Genomic DNA, 19,952 nt, shown 5'->3' with positions numbered 1-19,952 from the left:
AAATAAAATCAGGAAGTGCTGCAGATACTCAGCAACTCCGGCAGTGTCTGCCGTGACAGAAACACAGTTAACGTTTCGAATATGATATAATTCTTCTTTGAAGCTCTAAAGGTTAACTGTTTCTCTCTCTCTCTTTCCACAGATGCCGTCAGACCTGCTGAATTTCTCCAGCAATTTCTGTTTTTAAATTTCAGCATCCGCAGTAATGTACTTTTATTTAAAATGTTACAATTGTTTCCTCTGCTGGGAAAAATCAAGAACAAGGGGGAATCCATCTTGCAATCAGAGTCAGTCCAGGATTGAAAATTAGGAAACACTTCATCACACAGCAGGAAATGAAAACCGAGAACTCTCTTACAAAGACGTTGTAGATTCTGGAGATTTCCAGACTGAGAGCAATGGATTTATTTATTAGGTAAAAATATTCAGTGATTCCCACAAAGATAGGTCAATAGAGTTGAGGATCACTTCAGCAATGATCAGACTGAGCAGCTTCAGTGGGTTAATGGTCTTATTCTATCTTCTCTTGAGCAGTTTGTCTGGGTCAGTTTACAGTGCTGGAGGCATGTGCGTGCACACACTACACACATGCTTACGTGTACACTCACTTACATGCAATCACACACACATACATTCACTCAAACTCACACAAATGCACTTACGTTCACACTTCCCATAAAGCTATAGAAACATTATAGTAGAGAAAGAGCCCATTCAGCCCATCATGTCTGGCCAGCTGAGTAAATGAACAATACCGTAATCCCCTCATACCTGCGGGGGGATACATTCCCAGAACTACCACGGAAGCCTGAAACCTCAGATAGTAGCGAACCCATTCATCAGAATGGAAAATTTACCTCCCCAGCAGCCCCAGAATGTTCTGGAACGTTCTATGTAATATGTTTGGGCCGCAGTAAACCACAGGTAACTGAAATGGTGGAAACCGACTCCAGTCGTCCTGTACATTTCAATTTCACTTTCTAGTATCTGCTCTGTACCTTTGCAGGTTATACCATTTCTGGTACAGATCTAATCTCCTTTCAGACAAAAGGAGGATTTCCACTTGGACATCCAAAACTGGACAATGAATTCTAGGTACCCACTGCCCAGTGAGTGAGAAAGAGTTTTCCTCATGTCCCCTTTAACCCCTCCACCAATCACCTGTACCCCTACTAACTGGCCTGTACATTGGGGAAAACAGGTCTCCCCAATCCACCCCACCCAAGCTTCTCAATAGTTTGTAAACTTTGATTAAGTCTCTTCTGTTTAAGAAGTACATTCTCAGACACTCACCGCACACACCAACTGCCCCACTAGGAGAGACAGGGGTGTCATAGTAATGCTAGTGGACTTGTATTCCAAAGACTCAGCTTAATGGGTTCAAATCCAACCGCATCAGCTCAATATAATTCATGAAATTCATCATCAGTTGTTGTAAAGGTTCAGTGGATTCGTTGATGTTCTTTAGGAATAAGCAAAAAGAAAACGCTGGCATTGAGAGATGCTCGTATTCTATGGAAGAGTACAATGCACACGAGCCAGTGTTTTCATTCTCAAGGAAACAGGAAGATACCTGGCTCGGCCTGGCCACCTTGGGAGGAGCTGTAGGAAACCCTGGCGGGGGTGGGGGCTGGGCAAATTCACTTCAGCAATCAGGCTGACTAACCTGGGAAAACTTTCAGACAATATGGCAATGGTCTGTTTAAAAGCCCATTTTAATAAAACTAGAATGTGTCATTGTTGAGAGCTCAGGGGTCCATTACTGTGTTGAAACACCTGACCCTTGCTGGATTGACAGCTTGAACTGTCTGCTACCAGTTTCACAATGTTCATTTGTACAATTTATTTAGATGTTTCAGGTGCTTGCAATTTCAGCCATTGATAGTTGTAGGCATCTGGAATGATTGCTACTTTTATTAGGCTGCTGTAAAAAGAATTTTAAAAAAATGAATAACTGCTCATTCAGTTTTTGTTTGCATATGTTTTTAAGAGTATGATGTTGATTGTGTGATACAGTATATAACAGACAAATGGGCATGGAAAGAATATAAGCAAACATGAAAATGTAGGGGCATGAGGGTGGGTGAAGGACACAACCTGGAAGGGGGATTTGGGGTCATGAGAAGGACCTCTTGAAAATATCCTACAAAAGATTGCCTCATGCAGACTAAAGTAAATGACATTTCTGAGGTTCCACGATCCTTAACTCCTTAAAAGCCTGGCCTGACACAGCATGATTACAAGGGAATAGGCCTCTGCCGATCTCCGCAATGGACACAGTCAGGTTGGGGGTTCTAGGTGAGGATGTCTGACATGAACACATCTACGTCTTGAAGACGCACTGCAGAAAATGAGAAGACCCAGAATGAGGTCAGGATGTCTAGAATGTGGAATTTTTAAACAGCTCCTAAGTCTAGTGAAAAGTCAGATCATCCAGGGGATCACATATTGTTTCTTTACGCAGAATGAAGCAGCATTAAGCAACGCATTGTCAAATCATACAAACGTGTCTCAGACACTCAGCGCAATCCCACTCCCAGTCACCTCCCTCCAACTCCACTGCTGCTCAATCTGCTGAGTTACTGTTGGTGTAATCCTCTCAGCATTTATCGGGAAACATGATGTATCATGCAGTTACCAAGATTAATCAGGGCCCAGAGATTATTCTGAATCTATTAGTACGCAGCAATCGAAACCTATTACTTCTCGGATCAGATGATGTTGAAGCCCTTTGTGTTGTTTTATTAGCTGGGCATTTAAATGGATTGAGCACAGGCACTGCAGTTAGTGAGCTAACTGAGCAAGCTATCATTGAGACTCTTGCACCTTTGCTATCAGACACTGACATCCCTTACTTCCTTCTTCATCTCTCACACGTCCTGTTCTCCTGCCCTCACCCTCCAGAAATTATTCCGCAAGATAAAGGCAGGGGTTCTGCTCAGTATCTTACTGCAATATCTTTAGTCAGGATAAATGCATTTGGCTGTTCTACTGTGGGAGGCATTACAGAATAAAGTCATGTGTGCGCATTTGGACACTGTCATCAAGCGAGAACCTGACTGACCTCTCTCAGCTTACTCTCAGGCCCAGCTCTTGCAGGAAATAGCAGCAGGAGGCCGATCAGCCCTTTGTGTCTGCTATACCATTCGATATGATCATGGCTGATCATCCAACTCAGACCTTGTTCCTGCTTTCTCCCTACACTTTCTGATCCCTTCAGTCCCAGAGACACTAACTAACTCCTTCCTGAAAACTCTCAGTGTTTCAGCCTCAATCATTTTCCTGCAGCGGAGAGTTCCACAGGCTCCCCCCTCTCTGAGTGAAGCCATTTCTCCTCATCTCAGTCCAAATGGCACACCCTGTACCCTTAGACAGTGACCATCTGTGTTCCAGGAATCCCTCACTCTGTAACCAGGAAGGAGAGTACACCTCCCTCCCATTGAGGCTCAGGGCTGATTCTGTTCATTATGGGAAACGATGCTGTCGGCGTCTGTTTGACCCTGTCATCTGGGTGGGGTGGGGGTGGCTGCGAGTCTCACCTTCGGCGGGGAGAGAGTTCAAACTGCGAGATTTCTCTGACAGCAATGAAACTGTCACACATAAAATCCTCATGGGGATGGAAGCTTTAAAACCTTTTTCACCCTCACTCAGCCGTCTCGGTCTCCCAGCCTGTGGTCAAATCTAATTGGATAGATTTCTGGAGACGTCACATGACTTTGTGCCTCTTGTCCCTCACTCTGAGGGACAAGAGATTGAAATGAAAGTGACCCCACTTCCCCCCAACCCTGCACCCCACCTACACATCCACCACCCAGCTATTGATCACACATCTCCCCGGTGGAATAACCTTTGACTCTCTTGGAAGGTTGGCATCTGGATGTTTTTGTTGTGATGCCCCAGTGCCCAGGAGAGGGAGTGAGTGGTTGGACTCAAACTCATGGTGTGCTTCCTGCTCCCACCCTGCTGGGGCAGGGTCTGTTAACCTGGTTTACCCCTTCCTTGGGGGTGGGGTAGATGTTGGGCACACAGACCAGAGGTGACATCTGATAGGCTTCAAGTGGTGAGGGTGGAAGGAGGAGACTAGTGGCAATGGGCAGTGGGATTGATTGGCTTGGCACAGAGACTTTGGGCAAGTGATGGGGACGGGTAATCAGGTTGGTTGGCAGTTGCCCCCAGTATTGAATGTTGATCCAAGATTTCTGCATGTTAAGGTGGGGAATGCTGTCTGAACTCTCAGGCTCCTGTTAAGGACACCCAGTGCCAGATTGTCTATTGGTGTTGGGAGTGCAGGTAGCACAGAGTGCAATACACTTGGTTTAAACTGATTTTGCAGGAGGATCCTGCCTTATTGCCCTTTCTTCACATAATCAAAAAGACCTACCAATCAGATACAATCCCTGGCTGTTAACACCAGGCTTTGACAGAATATGGGGGATAGTACAGTCCCAGTGTACTATCAGCAATCACAAATCTCCCAACAAAGCACAGCATGTATAGTCAGGGAGTCCACTGAAATATTACCAACATAACCGCAGAGTAAATCACAGACTCCCACCCTCTTCACAAACTCCTGAGAAAAGCAGCACTCGGTTGTAAGGCGATTTGTTTTGCCAAAAGGAAATTTGCCAAAGTTTGTTGTTAAATAACTCATGATGTTGTTCAGCTCATGCAGCAAGCTGAGGATAAAATATTAACCATTATTTGCTGCTGTGATACATTGTTTGCTGCTGATGGAAGCATTTTGTTGCTGGCTGTGGTAATTAATTTGCAATATTTCACCGGGGCTGTCATTGAAGCATGTTAAACTGGGTTTTAATCATTCAGATCAGTGCGCAACACACATTGCTCAAATTCACTGAACCATACATTCCTGTTGTAGTCAGTCAATCAGTCAGTCAGCAAGATCTCAGTATAACAGTTCTACAAGTATTTTATATGTTACTAATCAGGGTAATGTGTAACGTTGAAGCTAGATGACACAGTTGTTTGCACACAGACCTCTCACCTCTGGAATGGGGGTCTAAACGTTCACTCCCACCTACCCCTCCCCCCCATACCCCATGTGAATGATTCATTCTGATAGTTAGAAATGTGAGTCCAAGTTTGACACTCTCTCAGATCCAGTTATTAAACTTACACCTTGCAAATGGACAAGCAACTCTCACTGGAGTTAGCAATGACTTTGATGAAGGCATACTGAGATAAAATATTTATAAAAATTAGTAATTGCAGATCAGAGATTGAGGACAAAAATTGAGACAGAGTTGTGCCAGACTTCAGCAACTTGACTACAATGCATAAGGTGCATGATCCTCTGCTTTGGATCTGAGTGAGAACCAAATTGCAGTCCTTGCTGACCACAAGCTGTGGGGTAGCAGCAAGCTCAAAGTGTACACAAGTTATAGGATCCTTACAGTGTGGGATCAGGCAGTTTAGCCCATCAGGTCTACACCAACCCTCTGAAGAACATCCCACCCAGACCCACCTCACACCTGCAACCCAGTATTTCCCATGGCTAATCTACCTAGCCTGCACATCGCTGGACACTACAAGGCAATTTAGCATGGCCAATCCACCTAATCTGCATGTTTTTGGAGTGTGGAAGGAAGCCAGAGCACCCGGAGGAAATCCACGCCGACCCAGGGAGAATGTGTGTGTAGAGTTTGCACAGTTGCCTGAAAATGGAATTGAACCCAGGTTCCTGAAGTGAGAGATAGCAGTGCTAACCACTGAGCCCACCGCGTCACCCAAACTTATTACATACTAGAAGGTGTGAAAAAGAGGTTAGCAAACACATTGCTGGGATGTTGGCCTTTATGTGAAGGGAGCTGGAATGGACGGATGAAATTTTGACATTCAACAAATTTGTGGCTAAATCTCTCTCCACTCACCCAGCCAGGGGAACTCCGGGCACCATCACTCAGGAAGGAAACGTCGACCTTGGGAAGGCTGCAGAACTGAGTGAGACTTGGAACTAAAAGGCTTGAATTGATGTATTGATTTATCGATTTTTACAGAATTTGCTGACTGGCACATCCCACGGTCCAGGATTACGTGCTGAGGGAGGCAGTGGGGAAAGACTACTGTCTGAGATCTTTCTGCTGAAAGTACATGGAGGGGCTGTTCACCTTCCCAGTGTCTCAAATGCATGTAAGATATGGTCTGATTCAAGTTAGAGATGCCTTTGGTTTCTGGCATACTGTCAAACTCCAATGTTGGTTTCCCTGATAAGCTACTGAACAGAACTAAACTGCATTTGTGACTATGTCTATATATGCACAAAGATATCTTTGATTAACTTATATTTTGAAATTTTAAAAAATGCAGAAGGAAGCCATTTGGCCTATTGTGTCTACACAAATCCCATTTTCCAGCTCTCTGTCCGATAGCCTTGGAGACAAGTGAATATCTAAATACTGCTAAACTATTGCAAGAGTTTCTAACTCAACCTTTTCTTTCAGATAATGAGTTCCCACCACAATCTGGGTGAAAACATTTCTACTCCATTCTTATCTTAGCCTTCCGCCTCTAACTTACAATCTCTACCCTCTGGTTACTGACACCACTTTTGGTTAAAAAAAAGTGCCTTCTATCCACCTTCTCCATGTCTCTCAATCTTACAAACCACTAACAGTTACCCTCACAAGCTTTGCTGCTCCAAGGAACCCAGCCCCAGCTTGTCCGATCTTTCCTCATTGTTCAGACATGAATTCCAAGGACAGGATTCAGGCATCTTGGCTGGCAGTGTCTGGCCTTTCTAAGGCTGGGGACTGGTGTGATTCCAGATGAAGGGCTTCTGCCCGAAACGTTGATTCTTTTGTTCCTCTGATACTGCCTGACCTGCTGTGCTTTTCAAACACCACTCTGATCTTGATTCTTTATTCAGAATCTGCAGTCCTCCCTTTCACCTGATCCAGAGTAAATGCCCAAGTTAAATTCAACCTTCACAAAGCTCTTAGTCTCTCTGCTATAATCTCCTCCCAGTCAGAGACGGCAGGTACAGCTGTGAGATGGCGGGGGTTGGGGGGGTTTAGTGGCAGGGCGATCCTCTGTGTGGGAAACAACTCCCCAGTTCAGTCACTCACTTGGACAGAGCCAATCCCAGCTTGGCTAATTCTTCATTCAAATCAGCCAACACCATCCCTGCCTCGACCGTCACCTGCTTTTTCTTTGTATCCACCTGTGGAAGAAGAATATAGAAAGAACATTCTAGGACCAGAGGTCACTGTTTTAAAATATTTAAAACAAAGAGGGGGTGAAATTTCTTCTCTCGGATGGGTCATGCGACTTTGGAACTTGGTTTGTAAACAGGGGTCCTTGAATCTTTTTAAGGTAAGATTAAAAGATACTTGTTCTGCAAGGGGTGGAAAGATTGACTCTTCACTGCCCTTTCCATGACCAAGAAATTCACTCAGTGCAGGGGCAATTATGGATGGACAGTAAATCCTGGTCTTGCCAGTGATTCCCACATCCCAAGGAATAGCAAGTAAAATAAAGTGGTAACCTCTTCTCCATGTCTATCTAATTGAACTCTTCCATAACCCTAAAGATCTCGAACACATCTCGTAGCTTTTTAATCTACTTCCATTGTAACTACTCATTTTTGTTGTCTGTATCTATTGTACTGAATCTAATTTCACCTTCTCCAGTGCCTGTTTCCTCAATGGAAGGATAGAGCAGTGGACTAATCTCCAAGTGTCAAATGGGCAATAGTGGTCGTGTTTGATGCTTTTAGCTGGCACGGTGAGGTTCCATGTTTGGACTGTGTAACATTGAGGTGTGAGTTAGTTCCCAGCACAGAGTTCCTCCTCAATCACAGTGAATTCATCAGAGCTCTCTAACCTGAATGGACACTGGGAGAAACTCTCCTGGGGTAACCCAGGACAAACCAGCTGGGGAAAGCAATGGATTTTGTTTCAAACATGTAGCGTGAATGTTACCTGGAGAAGCCGGTTAAGCTTGTTGAGCCTGATGAGGTAATCATCAGTGCACGCAATGTCAGAGGGTGAATGTCCACAGCCCACGATCTTCACTCGCTTGTTGCGCTGTTTGGCAAGCTCTAGAACCTACAGAATGAGGAACACTTAATAACAAATCTGAGAGTATCTGCTTTCAGCCAATTTGTGAAACTTACTGCCATTTTTTAGCATTTGGATTTTAAACTAGTGGCATATGGGTGTTGATCTATTTTTGTGAAAAGGTTAATTTTTCCGGAACTTAGGTTTGAAACCAATATGCAACTCTGGGGTGTTCATGGAAGTTTGGTTATGTCATGGAAGTTTATAACAGGAGAAAGAAAACATTGAAAGACACTATCTTGCTTTTGGTTTTAGAATCTTCAAAGATTGCTTTTCAAAAAACTCAGAGATTTGAAAGCTTTTTGAACAATTTGAAGACAATATGACTGGAGTCAGTCACAAATATAACCTCTGAGAAAAAGGAGATTATTCAAAGCAGTTAAGGGACTAAGTTACCTCAGTGAAAGTGTGTAGTTTGTGTATCTTTCAATCCAGGATTGGTTGGGTAGTCATCTGCAAATTACTAAATAAACTAAGGATGTCTAAGCAGTTGGTTCTGTGATGATTCAAGGTAAAAAAAAGAGTTACAGTTCATGACAGGAACTGAGCAGCAGTGAAATTCAACCCATAGATCCAACAGTGAAAATTCCTCTGGATTTTGATTAATGAGAATGTGATGAATTTGGAAATAGATAAGATTTGGTTTTGTTGTATGTTTTGCAAGTTCCAATTCTTTTTTAAGATAGCTTCATTTGGTTTATTTTATTTTTGTTCTTTTTGTTAACAAACCCTGTTTTATTATTAAAACCAAAACTGTAGTCTTAGTTCGTGTTTTAACAAAAGATCACAATGCTAAATTATTTAAAAAATCTATTAATCTAGATTTAATTTTAGATCTGACTTGTCCAACAGTAACTTCAGCTGGAATCATAACCCTAATTTCCAAGATATCCTTTATATCTCTGTTCTTGCATGCATATCTCCTTCATCTTGCTGTGTTCCAGTGTGAAAATCCTGCACCTCTCATTTCCTCAGTGTGTATACTGTACTCAGTATCTTCTGTTCTCCTGGATTGTGAAGTACTTTAAAACATTCTGAGAACCTGACAGGTGTTAAATAAACTCGGAACCCTATCTCTAATGACTCACTGTTCTTAGTTGTGTATCCATGAGCTAATAGTGACAGTTCTGCATCCTCTCACTGCAGCCTTGCAGAATGTGGGTTGGCTTTTGGTCTGACTGCAGGTTAAAGAACTCCCTGGCCCATCATGATGTATCTGGAGGTCAGCAGGCGATGGGCTGGAGTGGGGGCTGAATGAGTGAGTGGATTCTGTTCCTCACCTGTCGGACTTCCTCCACGGAGGCTGGTTCAAAGTAGAACTCTGGCTTGCAGCTGTAGGTGTTGGCCCAGTTTTGGAACTGATATCCCACAGTCCCTTGAATCTGAATGAATGAGAAACAGAGGGAGAGTTAGAGAACTGGGAAGGTGGGGATTGGTGGGGGGGGGGGTTGCAGTTGGAGGTGAGAGTTAGAGACCTATATTAAATGGGTGCCATGATTTTTAAACAACTTTAGACTTTCACCCAACATAGAATGCTTTCTATGATGTATCAGTATCTCTGGATGCATCAGAAACAATTATAGAAGTTGCTGGAAAGGCTCAGCAGGTCTGGCAGCATCTGTGAAGAGAAATCAAGGGTAACATTTCAGGGCCGGTGACCCTTGCTCAGCATTCTGAAAGGTCAACAGACTCAAAACGTTAACCTTGATTTCTATTCACAGATGCTGCCCGACCTGCTGAGCTTTCCTGGCAACGTCTGGGATTGTTTCTGATTTACAGCACCCACAGTTGTTTTGGTTTCTATCTGGATGCAACATGTCTTGGTAAGGAAACCGCTCTGCCCAGGACTGTAAAAAAATAGTGTTGTGAATACAGCCCAGGTGATTATAGAAACCAACTTTTCATCCATTGCCACTATCTATACTCCTCACTGCCTCGGGAAGGCAGTCAACATCAAAGACCCCTCCCACCGCAGTTATAATCTCTACCATCAGGCAGAAGACACAAAAGCTTAAACACACGTACCAACAGATTCAAGAACAGCTTCTTCCCCACTGGTATTAGACTGCTGAATCAACGTCAAATTTCAAACCTAATGTTGATCTTGTACCTTTTTTTGTACCTTCTCTGCATCTGTAACATTGAATTCCTCGCTCTGTTCTATCACCCTATGATCTTTGTATGGTCTGCTTGTACTGCAGACAAAACATCTTTTCACTGTACTTACATACATGTGACAATAATTAGTCAAATCGAACCCTGACCCCGCATTCTAGATTTTCCCACAAGAGGAACATCCTTTACACATCCACCCAATCAAGTCCACTCAGGATCTTATATGCTTCAATCAAGCATATGCTCTTGATCTTATATGCTTTTTAATGTGGAATATGCTTTTTAAAAGATTGCTGTCAGATCTTTACATGTAAAGGGAGATCTTCTACAAAAGATAAGCAGCTCTAGCAGTGCAGTGACCCCTCAGTATTGTGTGGGAGACTGGTCAGCTGCAGTGAGATGTGCCTTTGTAAGGAAGGGCTGGAGAGCTTTGATGTGGTTTCTGTTCAGATTTGTTCTGAGCATCTCAATGTGTGGGACTGTGGATCCCCGGTACGCAAACACCAAGTGTCACTACGTACTGAGGTTCTACCTGTCCCCGGTGTTGCGAAGGATGGGCCTGGCCTCGCTGCCGCGGAACGCTCCGAGTAGTTGGACCGTTCCGTATCACCTGTCCTTCGTGGAGATATTTATGAGGAAAAACACCTTTGACCACAAGTCCATCAGGAAGTGGTCAGCACGTAGCGTCCTTGAGACCCTTCGGGAAAAGGAGAGGGCGGATCCTGTCGAGCGGTTCCCTGAGCAGACTGTCAAAGCCATTTGGCAGAATGCCTCATCGCCAGAAATTTCCAACAAGCACCAAGACGTGGCTTGGCTGGTGGTGAGAAGGGCTCTGCCTGTGAGATCCTTTATGCACGCCCGGACTCTCTGCCGCACCGCACGCTGCCCTCGAAGTGGCTGCGGGGGGGACGAGACTGTCACACACCTCCTTCTGGAATGTGCCTATGCAGAGGAAGTCTGGAGAGGAATGCAGTGGTGCTTGTCGAGGTTCGTCCCGAGCAGCGCTGTGACGCGGGACTCCGTGCTCTACGGCCTTTTCCCCGGGACTCACACCGAGACGAACATTAACTGCGCCTGGAGGATCATCAACTCGGTGAAGGACGCTCTCTGGGCGGTCCGAAACCTGTTGATCTTCCAGCTGAAGGAGTTGACCCCGACCGAGTGTTGCAGACTGGCACATTCCAAGGTCCAAGACTACGTGTTGAGGGACGCGCTGAAGCTTGGGGCAGCTGCCGCCAAGGCGCGGTGGGGAAAGACCACTGTGTAAGATCGGCCTGCCGAAAGAAGAACAGGGGGCCCATACAGACGTTTTTTTGGGCTCTGCTGATGCCTCAGCCAAATATATGTATATATACAAGATTGAAAAAATGCACAGGATTGTAAAGGACAAGAATAAAGTCGAATCTGTGTTTGTAAATATGGACATATGTATGGCATGATCCAATGTACAGACCATCAAATCATTTATGAATAAAGTATATTTTTGAAAAAAAAATCTCAATGTGTGGGACTGTGTACGCTGGGGGCTGTGCCCTGGGTTGGACACACGCGCACACACACACACACACACACACGCGCGCGCGCGCACGCACGCACGCACACACACACACTCTCTCTCTCTCTCTCTCTCTCTTTTTCTTCCCTGCCTGCCTGCTTGGGGGGGCTCTCAGTGGTAGGATAGACCCTTTTTGGTCTACCTAAACTTAGCTGCTCTTTCAGTCCTCCCTGCTTCAGTGTTGCAGACTGGCACACCCTCCATGTCAAGAACCCAGGGGCATCCTCAACCTGGGAGCAGCTGCAATGGAGGTAGGCAGTGTGGTTAAGTGCTATCATTAAGGGGCACAGTGAGGGGCTAGGAACTGCAGAACCCTTGGGCTGTGTACTTTTTAAAGAAGGGACATTGTGATCAAGACTACTCCAAATGTACTGAGGCACCTCACACGAAGAAAAGACACTTACTGCACTTTCTGCAAGTTCCAACTTGAAAAATTTTACCCTCTGACTGTTTACTTGATAAGGAATGAATTTTGTAAATATTACAGTTGTATTGAATGGAATATGCTGCATGGGGACAGGTTGAGTTTTATTACAAATCCAGCAATATTCAAATTGAAAATATTTTGTAACTCTTCTTTCCACAAATTTTATGAATAAAGCACATTTTCTGAAAAAAAATGTCATTGTTTGGCTCAGGGTGGGATTTAAATCTGTTTTTGAATTTTGCTCACTTAGCCACAGCTACCTTCTGGAAAACACCAGTCCTGGTTAAAAACTGAACCACGGATTCTGAGGGCCAGAAATCTTCTTCATAATTAAGCACAGAGCAAAACCAGGAAGCACACTCAGTTCCTCAGACAGTCAGCCCTCTGTAGGAATCAGTCTGAAGGTTAGATGGCTGTGATCGAAAGAATTCACAGTCTCAGTGGGAGGAAGAAGCAGACCAGAAGCAGGTAACTTACTCTATAAATCAGACTGTGGGAATAAATGAAGCTTGGGATGAGTAATTAAACAATGGAGGGTTTCCACTGAGAGAGCTGCTCATTTTACTGTGGCAACTTCAGATTTCTTCATCCAGATTGATAAAGGAAGACAGCACCCAGAGGCTGCTACACATGTGAGAGGAAGCAACTTCATTTCATGAAGTAACTGAGTTCAGTTTAAACATTCAAACCCACACTGTGCACATAATGTGAAGGACAGTAGAATCTTTCAAACAGGAGATTAGGAGGTTAATTTTTAATATTGTCCTTCACAACATGAAGGATTTTAACCTTTGGGAAAAATTCACAGACACACCCAGAATAGGGACAGAATAGGATTAGATACAGAGTAAAGCTTCCTCTACACTGTCTCCATTAAGTCCTCCCAGGACAGGGACAGCATGGGGTTAGATACAGGGTAAAATGCCTCTGTATTGTCCCCTTTAAGCCCTCCAGGACAGATATAGCAAAACAAACTATTGAGCCATTATAGTGATGCTGCCGTCCTCTGTACAAATTGGAGACTTAAGACACGAAGTGAATATATTTCAATGTAACCTGTGATAGAGGGTGTCATTCTCTCAATGATTATAAATTCATTCTTTCTAATCATTTGATCACTGTTAAAACCACAAGCAATGAGTGATAAATTGATCTGATATAATATCGCAATCATAGTCTGGACTAAATGACTGAGAGAGTGATTCATCCATTCCTATCTCTACTTTCAAACTAATTGTTTCAAACAGTCCTGCAGAAGGGTTTGTGGTGCTCCGGAGCCGAACAGACTGTGAGAAAGGGGCATTTTTCACTCTGATCCTAGGTCATTGAAACCTGAGGTTTACACAATCAGCCTTGAATAGAACTAATTCAGTGAGTCACACTGGACAGGCAACAGTGGACCTTCAGGGCATTTGAGAATGTTTCAAGGTTTGTCAATTAGCTCAGCAACGCTGATGCTGTTACTGTCAGCAAGAGACTGAGTGAAATCTGACAAGAGATCTCTCCCAGGGATCAGTACGGGGACGCAGGGCAAGCTGCTTTCTTTCAAAACATCGTTTTCTTTCTGACAAGGAGGAACTTCAAATGGTTTGCCCTTGTGTTGCAGTGAGCACGGACTGAGTTGAACAGAATACACTGGTATTCATTGGAGTTTAGAACAACGAAAGGTGATGGCCTTGAAATATATAAAATTCTTCAAGGGCTCGACAGGAGGGTCCAAAATAGGCTCGGGACCAGGATATGAGGCTGGTTGTTTAGGACAGAGGTGAGGAGAAAATCTTCTCTCTCAGGAATCTTTGGAATTCTGTGTCCCAGTGAACCTCCCATAGTCAGTAGGATCCCCACGGTGACCATTGAGAGAATGAAGGGGTAATAGAGATGGAGTCGAAGCTGGGGTGGAACTGGAGACAACCGTATTCCCACTGACAACTGGAATCACCTCCTCCAGCCCCTTTTTCAACTTTTCAGATTTACGCCTCAATTAAACACACCCAACACCTTCTAAAAGGGAACTATCATAACTTCTCCACAGAATGAACTCTGAAATGATCCAACTCCCTAATAAAAACCGAAAGAATTGCGGATGCTGGAAATCAGTAACAAAAACAGAAATTGCTGGAAAAGCTCAGCAGCAGCTGGGGAGAGAAATCAGAGTTAACGTTTCCGGTTGAGTGACCATTCCTGAATTAGATTGCACTGCTTGTCGTTCCCATCCACAAACTCCCTGTCTATTCTCTCTCTCTCTCTCTCTGTAACATCTCCCTGTCTATTCTCTCTCTCTTTAACATCCCCCTGTCTGTTCTCTCTCTCTCTGTAACATCTCCCTGTCTATTCTCTCTTTCTGTAACATCTCCCTGTCTATTCTCTCTCTCTGTAACATCCCCTGTCTGTTCTCTCTCTCTCTGTAACATCTCCCTGTCTATTCTCTCTCTCTCTCTGTAACATCCTCCTGTGTATTCTCTCTCTCTCTCTCTCTCTCTCTCTGTAACATCTCCCTGCCTATTCTCTCTCTCTGTAACATCCCCCGTCTATTCTCTCTCTCTCTGTAACATCCCCCGTCTATTCTCTCTCTCTCTGTAACATCTCCTTGTCTATTCTCTCTCTTTCTGTAACATCCTCCTGTATATTCTCTCTTTCTCTCTGTAACATCTCCCTGTCTATTCTCTCTCTGTAATATCCCCCTGTCTATTCTCTCTCTCTCTCTGTAACAACTCCCTGTCTATTCTCTCTCTCTCTCTCTCTGTAACATCTCCCTGTCTATTCTCTCTCTCTCTCTCTCTGTAACATCTCCCTGTCTATTGTCTCTCTCCCTCTCAGTAACATCTCCCTGTCTATTCTCTCTCTCTCTCTCTCTCTCTCAATAACATCTCCCTATCTATTCTTTCTCTCACTCTCTCAGTAACATCTCCCTGTCTCTGAGCTGTACATAAGATTGACGATCCTTACCATGGTCAGTGGAGAGTGCAGCAGGAAGCCGGCAATGAATGGCAATGGAAACTCACAGCGAGTGGGACACAGAACCTGGCAAATGGCAGGATTGTCACCCAAATGAGAGGAGCTGTGTCCCAGCCCAGTGAGATAGCCATGATTGGAATGTTAATGAGATCCCTGTGGGTGATAAGGAAGACAATAATTAACCTGCTGATAGGCCAGTGATCCTCAACCAGTCTCAGGTTTACAGCTCAAAGTAGAGGCTCCCTGAGAAACTCATGTGATTAGACCGAACGCGGGCCGAGCAGAGCTCAGTGAGTCAGGAGCAAAGTCCCATCTCCCACTGATACTCCAACAGTTCCCTTATCAATGGACCTGCTCTGTTTCTGGTGTTACAATCCCCAAGTCAGGAACGAAGTGCCAGATACAGCTCTGAATTATCCTTTAAGTAATGTCAGGAAATGATCAGATGTCATTCAGTCCAGGGAAGACTTTGTGGTATTATGCTGTAGAGCCATAAAGAGATACACATGGAAACTGACCCTTTGGTCCAACCCATCCATGCCCATCAGATATCCTAAATTCATCTAGTCCTGTTTGCCAGCATTTTGCCTATATCCCTGTAAACCCTTCCAATGCCTGATCACATAATTTTAGACATTTGGACAATTTATTCACTAGCTCCACATACACTAGGACTCCATATACACTATCTTCACCTCCACGCACTCCATGCTTCAGGCTCACTGCCTTTATTCCTGATGAAGGGCTTTTGCCCGAAACATCGATTTCAAAGCTTCTTAGATGCTGCCTGAACTGCTGTGCTCTTCCAGCACCACTAATCCAGAATCTGGTTTCCAGCATCTGCAGTCATTGTTTTTACCACAGAAACAGACCCTTCAGTCCAACTTGTCCATGTTGACCAAGTTTCTCAAACTAAACTAGTCCCATTTGCCTCTGTTTGGTCCAAATCCCTCTAAACCTTTCCTATCCATTGTACCTCTCCAAATATCTTTTGAATGTTATAATTGTACCAGCTTCTACCACTTCCTCTGGCAGCTCATTCCATATATACACCACCCTCTGTGTGAAAAAGTTGCCAATTAAGTCCCTTTTAAATCTTTCCCCGCTCACCTGAAACCTATGCCCTCTAGTTTTGAACTCCCCAAACTATGGAAAGGACCTTTGTTACTCATATTATCTACCTCCCTCATGATTTTATAAAACTATATAAAACCTTCTATGCTCCAGGGAAAAAAGTTCCGGCCTATCCAGCCTCTCCTTATAACTCTAAACTTCCAGTCCCAGTAACATTCTTGTAATTCTTTTCTACTCCCTTTCCAATTTAATAATACCTTTCCGGCAGCAGGGTGACCAGATCTCCACATGGTACTCCTGAAGAGGTATCACCAACATCCTGTATAACCTTAACTCCTATACTCAATGCACTGATTAATGAAGGCAAATGTGCCAAATGTCTTCTTCGCGACCCTATCTATCTGCAACACCACTTTCAAGGAACTAAGCACTTGCACCCCAAGATCTCTTTTATGACAACACTCCTCAGCGATCCACCACTAATTGTGTAAGTCCTGTCCTGGTTTGTCTTACCAAAATGTAACACTTCACATTTATCTAAACTAAACTCCATCTTCCTTTCCTCAGCTGATCAAGATCTCATTATACTCTTAGTTAACATTCTTCACAGTCCACTATACCATCAATTTTGGTGTCATCCACAAAATTACTAACCAGGCCTCTGATATTCTCATCCAGATTGTGTATATAAAAGACAAACAACAGTGGATCCCGGCCCGATCCCTGTGGCACACCCCTGGTCACAGGTGTTCAGTCTGAAAAACACTATCACCACCCTCTGTCTCCCACCTTCAAGCTAATTTGAATTGAATTGGCTTTATTGTCACATGTACTCAAATGGGTACCATGAGCAGTGTATAAGTTACCACTTACAGTGCCAACTGAGGTACAGAGTATGTCGGTACAATCCATAGATACAAAATATGAAGAAAAAGAGAATTACATTCCAGCGATACACAATATAACCATAGGTCAGGAAGACACGAAGTAAAGTTGAAAAGGCTAACATCACAGTCTCTCCCAAAGGGCTCTCCACAGCAGACCCATGCAGACCGGCCTTCATGTGGTTTGGCTGCTGGCTGTTTCCACGCTCTGCATTGGGCCACTACCACCATGTTCTGCTCTGGTCGCTGGTGTCCCTGCTCTGGGCCACTGATTACTGACCCCACTTCAAAGGCTGGGAGTTGGAGGCTGAGGGAAGGAAGGAGAGGGGAAGAAAAAATGAAAAAGAACAGGCAGAGCAGAGGAGCTCTGGCTGAGGCGTCCTACTCCACTGCCATCTTGCTGGAATTAATTTTGTATCAATTTGGCAAGCTCTCCCTGGATCCCATGTGATCGAACCTTACTAACCAGTCTACCACATGGAACCTTGTTGAAGGCCTTGCTAAAGTCCATATACACAATGCATATCGCTCTGCCCTCATCTAGCTTCCTAGTCACATCCTGAAAAAAAACTCAATCAAGTTAGTGAGACATGATTTACCATGCACAAAGCCATGCTGACTATCCCTAATCAGTCCTTGCGTTTCCAAATGTATACCAATCCTATCTCAGATACATTCACTTCATTGAACTCACACAAAATAAACTCACTCGATGGACACTCACTCGATAAATGCTCATTTGGTTTGGACCCAGTTAAGTTCATTGAACCCGTTAGGATCCAGTGGCTGACCCACACTCTGTTTCAGTGCGTGTTCAGTCAATCTGCAGAAAAGGCTCTCAGGGGACATGAATGAAGAAGATTACACTGATTAACTCAATTAGACAATACTCCTTTCTGATAATTATACTGTTTGTGTAATCTCAGAGCTAGCAAAAGATTCTGATGGTAACATATGAACTAAACCTGTCACACAGTTGAGGTACTGGAATAAGGTACTGAGCTCTGAGATGTGGGGTTGGTTCCCACTCCTGTCAAAAATGTCTTGGCTTCTCTTTAAGTCAACAGCAGAATACACCCTACTTATCTGGATGGGGGCTGCTCTAACAGCACTCAAGAAACTCAACACCACCCAGGACAAAGTAGCCCACTTGATTAGCACCACATCCACAAACATCCACTCCCTCCATAACCAACACTGAGTAGCAGCAGTATGTACTATCTACAAGATGCACTGCAGAAATTCACCAAAGATCCTCAGACAGCACCTTCAAAACCCATGATCACTTCCGTCTCAAAGGACAAGAGCAGCAGATGCATGGAAACACCACCCCCTACAAGTTGCCCTCCAAGCCTCTCCCCATCCTGACTTGGAAATATATCACTGCTCCTTCAGTGTCACTGGGTAAAAATCCTGGAATTCCCTCCCTACGGGCATTGTGGTTCAACCTACAGCACACAAACTGCAGTGGTTCAAGAAAGCAGCTCACCCCCACCTTCTCAAGGGCAACTAGGAATGGTCCAGACAGCAATGCCCACGTCCCATAAGCAAAGCAAGAGAAAACAGGAGGGAATGTGAGGAATGGAGAATTTTGCATTTTCTTTGAGTTGGGGGTGGGCAGGAATCCTTAAAATGGTTCACTCTGCACTAAGTCTCTTCGTGATATATGGTATGTGGTATTTGCTGTGTAGTGTAAAGGGACTCATTAACTAAAGTGACCTGGCAGCTAATCTCTGAGTTAAGGTTAATATCCCAATCACATTGAAAAGAGTCAATCATTAACCTGGATACCGAGCTCCATCAAACTGAGTAAACTCACCACATCAGATCAGGTTCCTTGTCGCTTCCTTTATTGATCATCAGCATAAACCCGACTGCAGGAAGAGGTGGACTTGATCCAAGCAATTAATTGGTGCAGGATTTGTACCAAGGCTGCCCTGCTATTGTTCATTGGACTTCAATCCTCTACCCCTCTCTCCATCCATCCCTTCAATCCTCAATCCCTCCAGTCTCTGATACCATGGGTTTGGAAGGTGCTGGATAAGGATCCTTGGTGAATTTCTGCAGTGCATCTTGTAGATAGTACACACTGAGTGTCACTGGTGGAGGGAGTGGATGTTGAAGGTGGTAAATGAGGTACCAATGAAGTAGGTTGCTTTGTCATAGTAGTTGTAGTAACTGCTCTCATCCAGACAAGTGGGGAGTATTCCATCACGTTCCTGACTTCTGCCTTGTAGATGGTGGACAGGCTTTGGGGAGTTAGGAGGTGAGCTACCTACTGCAGTATTCCTAGCCTCTGACCTGCTCTTGAAGCCACTGTGGTTACATGGCAAGTCCAGTTGAGTTTCTGATCAACTGTAACCCCGCGGATGCTGACAGTAGGGGATTCAGCGATGTTAATACCACTGAACGCCAGTGGTTAGCAGTGGTTAGATTGTCTCTCAGCACGGCGTGGGAATCCTTCAGGGACCCTCGTTGATCTCCAGGCCCGGCAAGTGAGGGGGCGGGTGGTGACAGCAGGGTGCAGCACGTACCTGGCAATCGGGTCCCAGGGAATGTTCCGGAAGCAGCAGGAGGAGATCAGAGGTGGCAGCTTCAGTAGCAGCAGTAGCGATGGCAGGTACTGGAATAAGTACTAGAGGACTCATCAAAGACTGTTGAACTTTTAACTTTATTGCTTTATATTTCTAGTTTAAATTAAAAAAGACTTTATTATTAACTATTACCTTATTTATTTTTCCACTTGTTCTACGAAGGTAATCCTTAACTTTTTAACTTGGTTTCTTTTACTACTTTTTGTACCTAGATACCTTTGTTCCTGAGATGGTGCAGTGTGTGGTGACATTGTGCACTTTTCACTGTAC

General features: G+C 44.3%; 1 protein-coding gene across 1 annotated transcript in view; it reads right to left on the bottom strand.

Moving 5' to 3' along the window:
- LOC140482571 (L-gulonolactone oxidase) overlaps positions 1-19,660 on the bottom strand; it is a 52,444-nt gene extending 32,784 nt beyond the window's left edge. The window contains exons 1-5 of the mRNA XM_072580100.1: positions 19,623-19,660; positions 15,122-15,283; positions 9,359-9,460; positions 7,941-8,066; positions 7,086-7,180 (exon numbers count right to left, since the gene is read on the bottom strand). Coding sequence (XP_072436201.1) covers positions 7,086-7,180; positions 7,941-8,066; positions 9,359-9,460; positions 15,122-15,124 — 326 coding nt within the window. The 5' untranslated portion in view covers positions 15,125-15,283; positions 19,623-19,660. The remainder of the gene's footprint in view (positions 1-7,085; positions 7,181-7,940; positions 8,067-9,358; positions 9,461-15,121; positions 15,284-19,622) is intronic.
- Positions 19,661-19,952: the final 292 nt, after the last annotated feature.

The sequence above is a fragment of the Chiloscyllium punctatum genome, chromosome 11 (assembly GCF_047496795.1).
Source record: "Chiloscyllium punctatum isolate Juve2018m chromosome 11, sChiPun1.3, whole genome shotgun sequence".
NCBI classification, from domain to species: Eukaryota; Metazoa; Chordata; class Chondrichthyes; order Orectolobiformes; family Hemiscylliidae; genus Chiloscyllium; species Chiloscyllium punctatum.
Note: the sequence above shows the minus strand (reverse complement) of the source record. Positions and strands in the feature narration are given on the sequence as shown.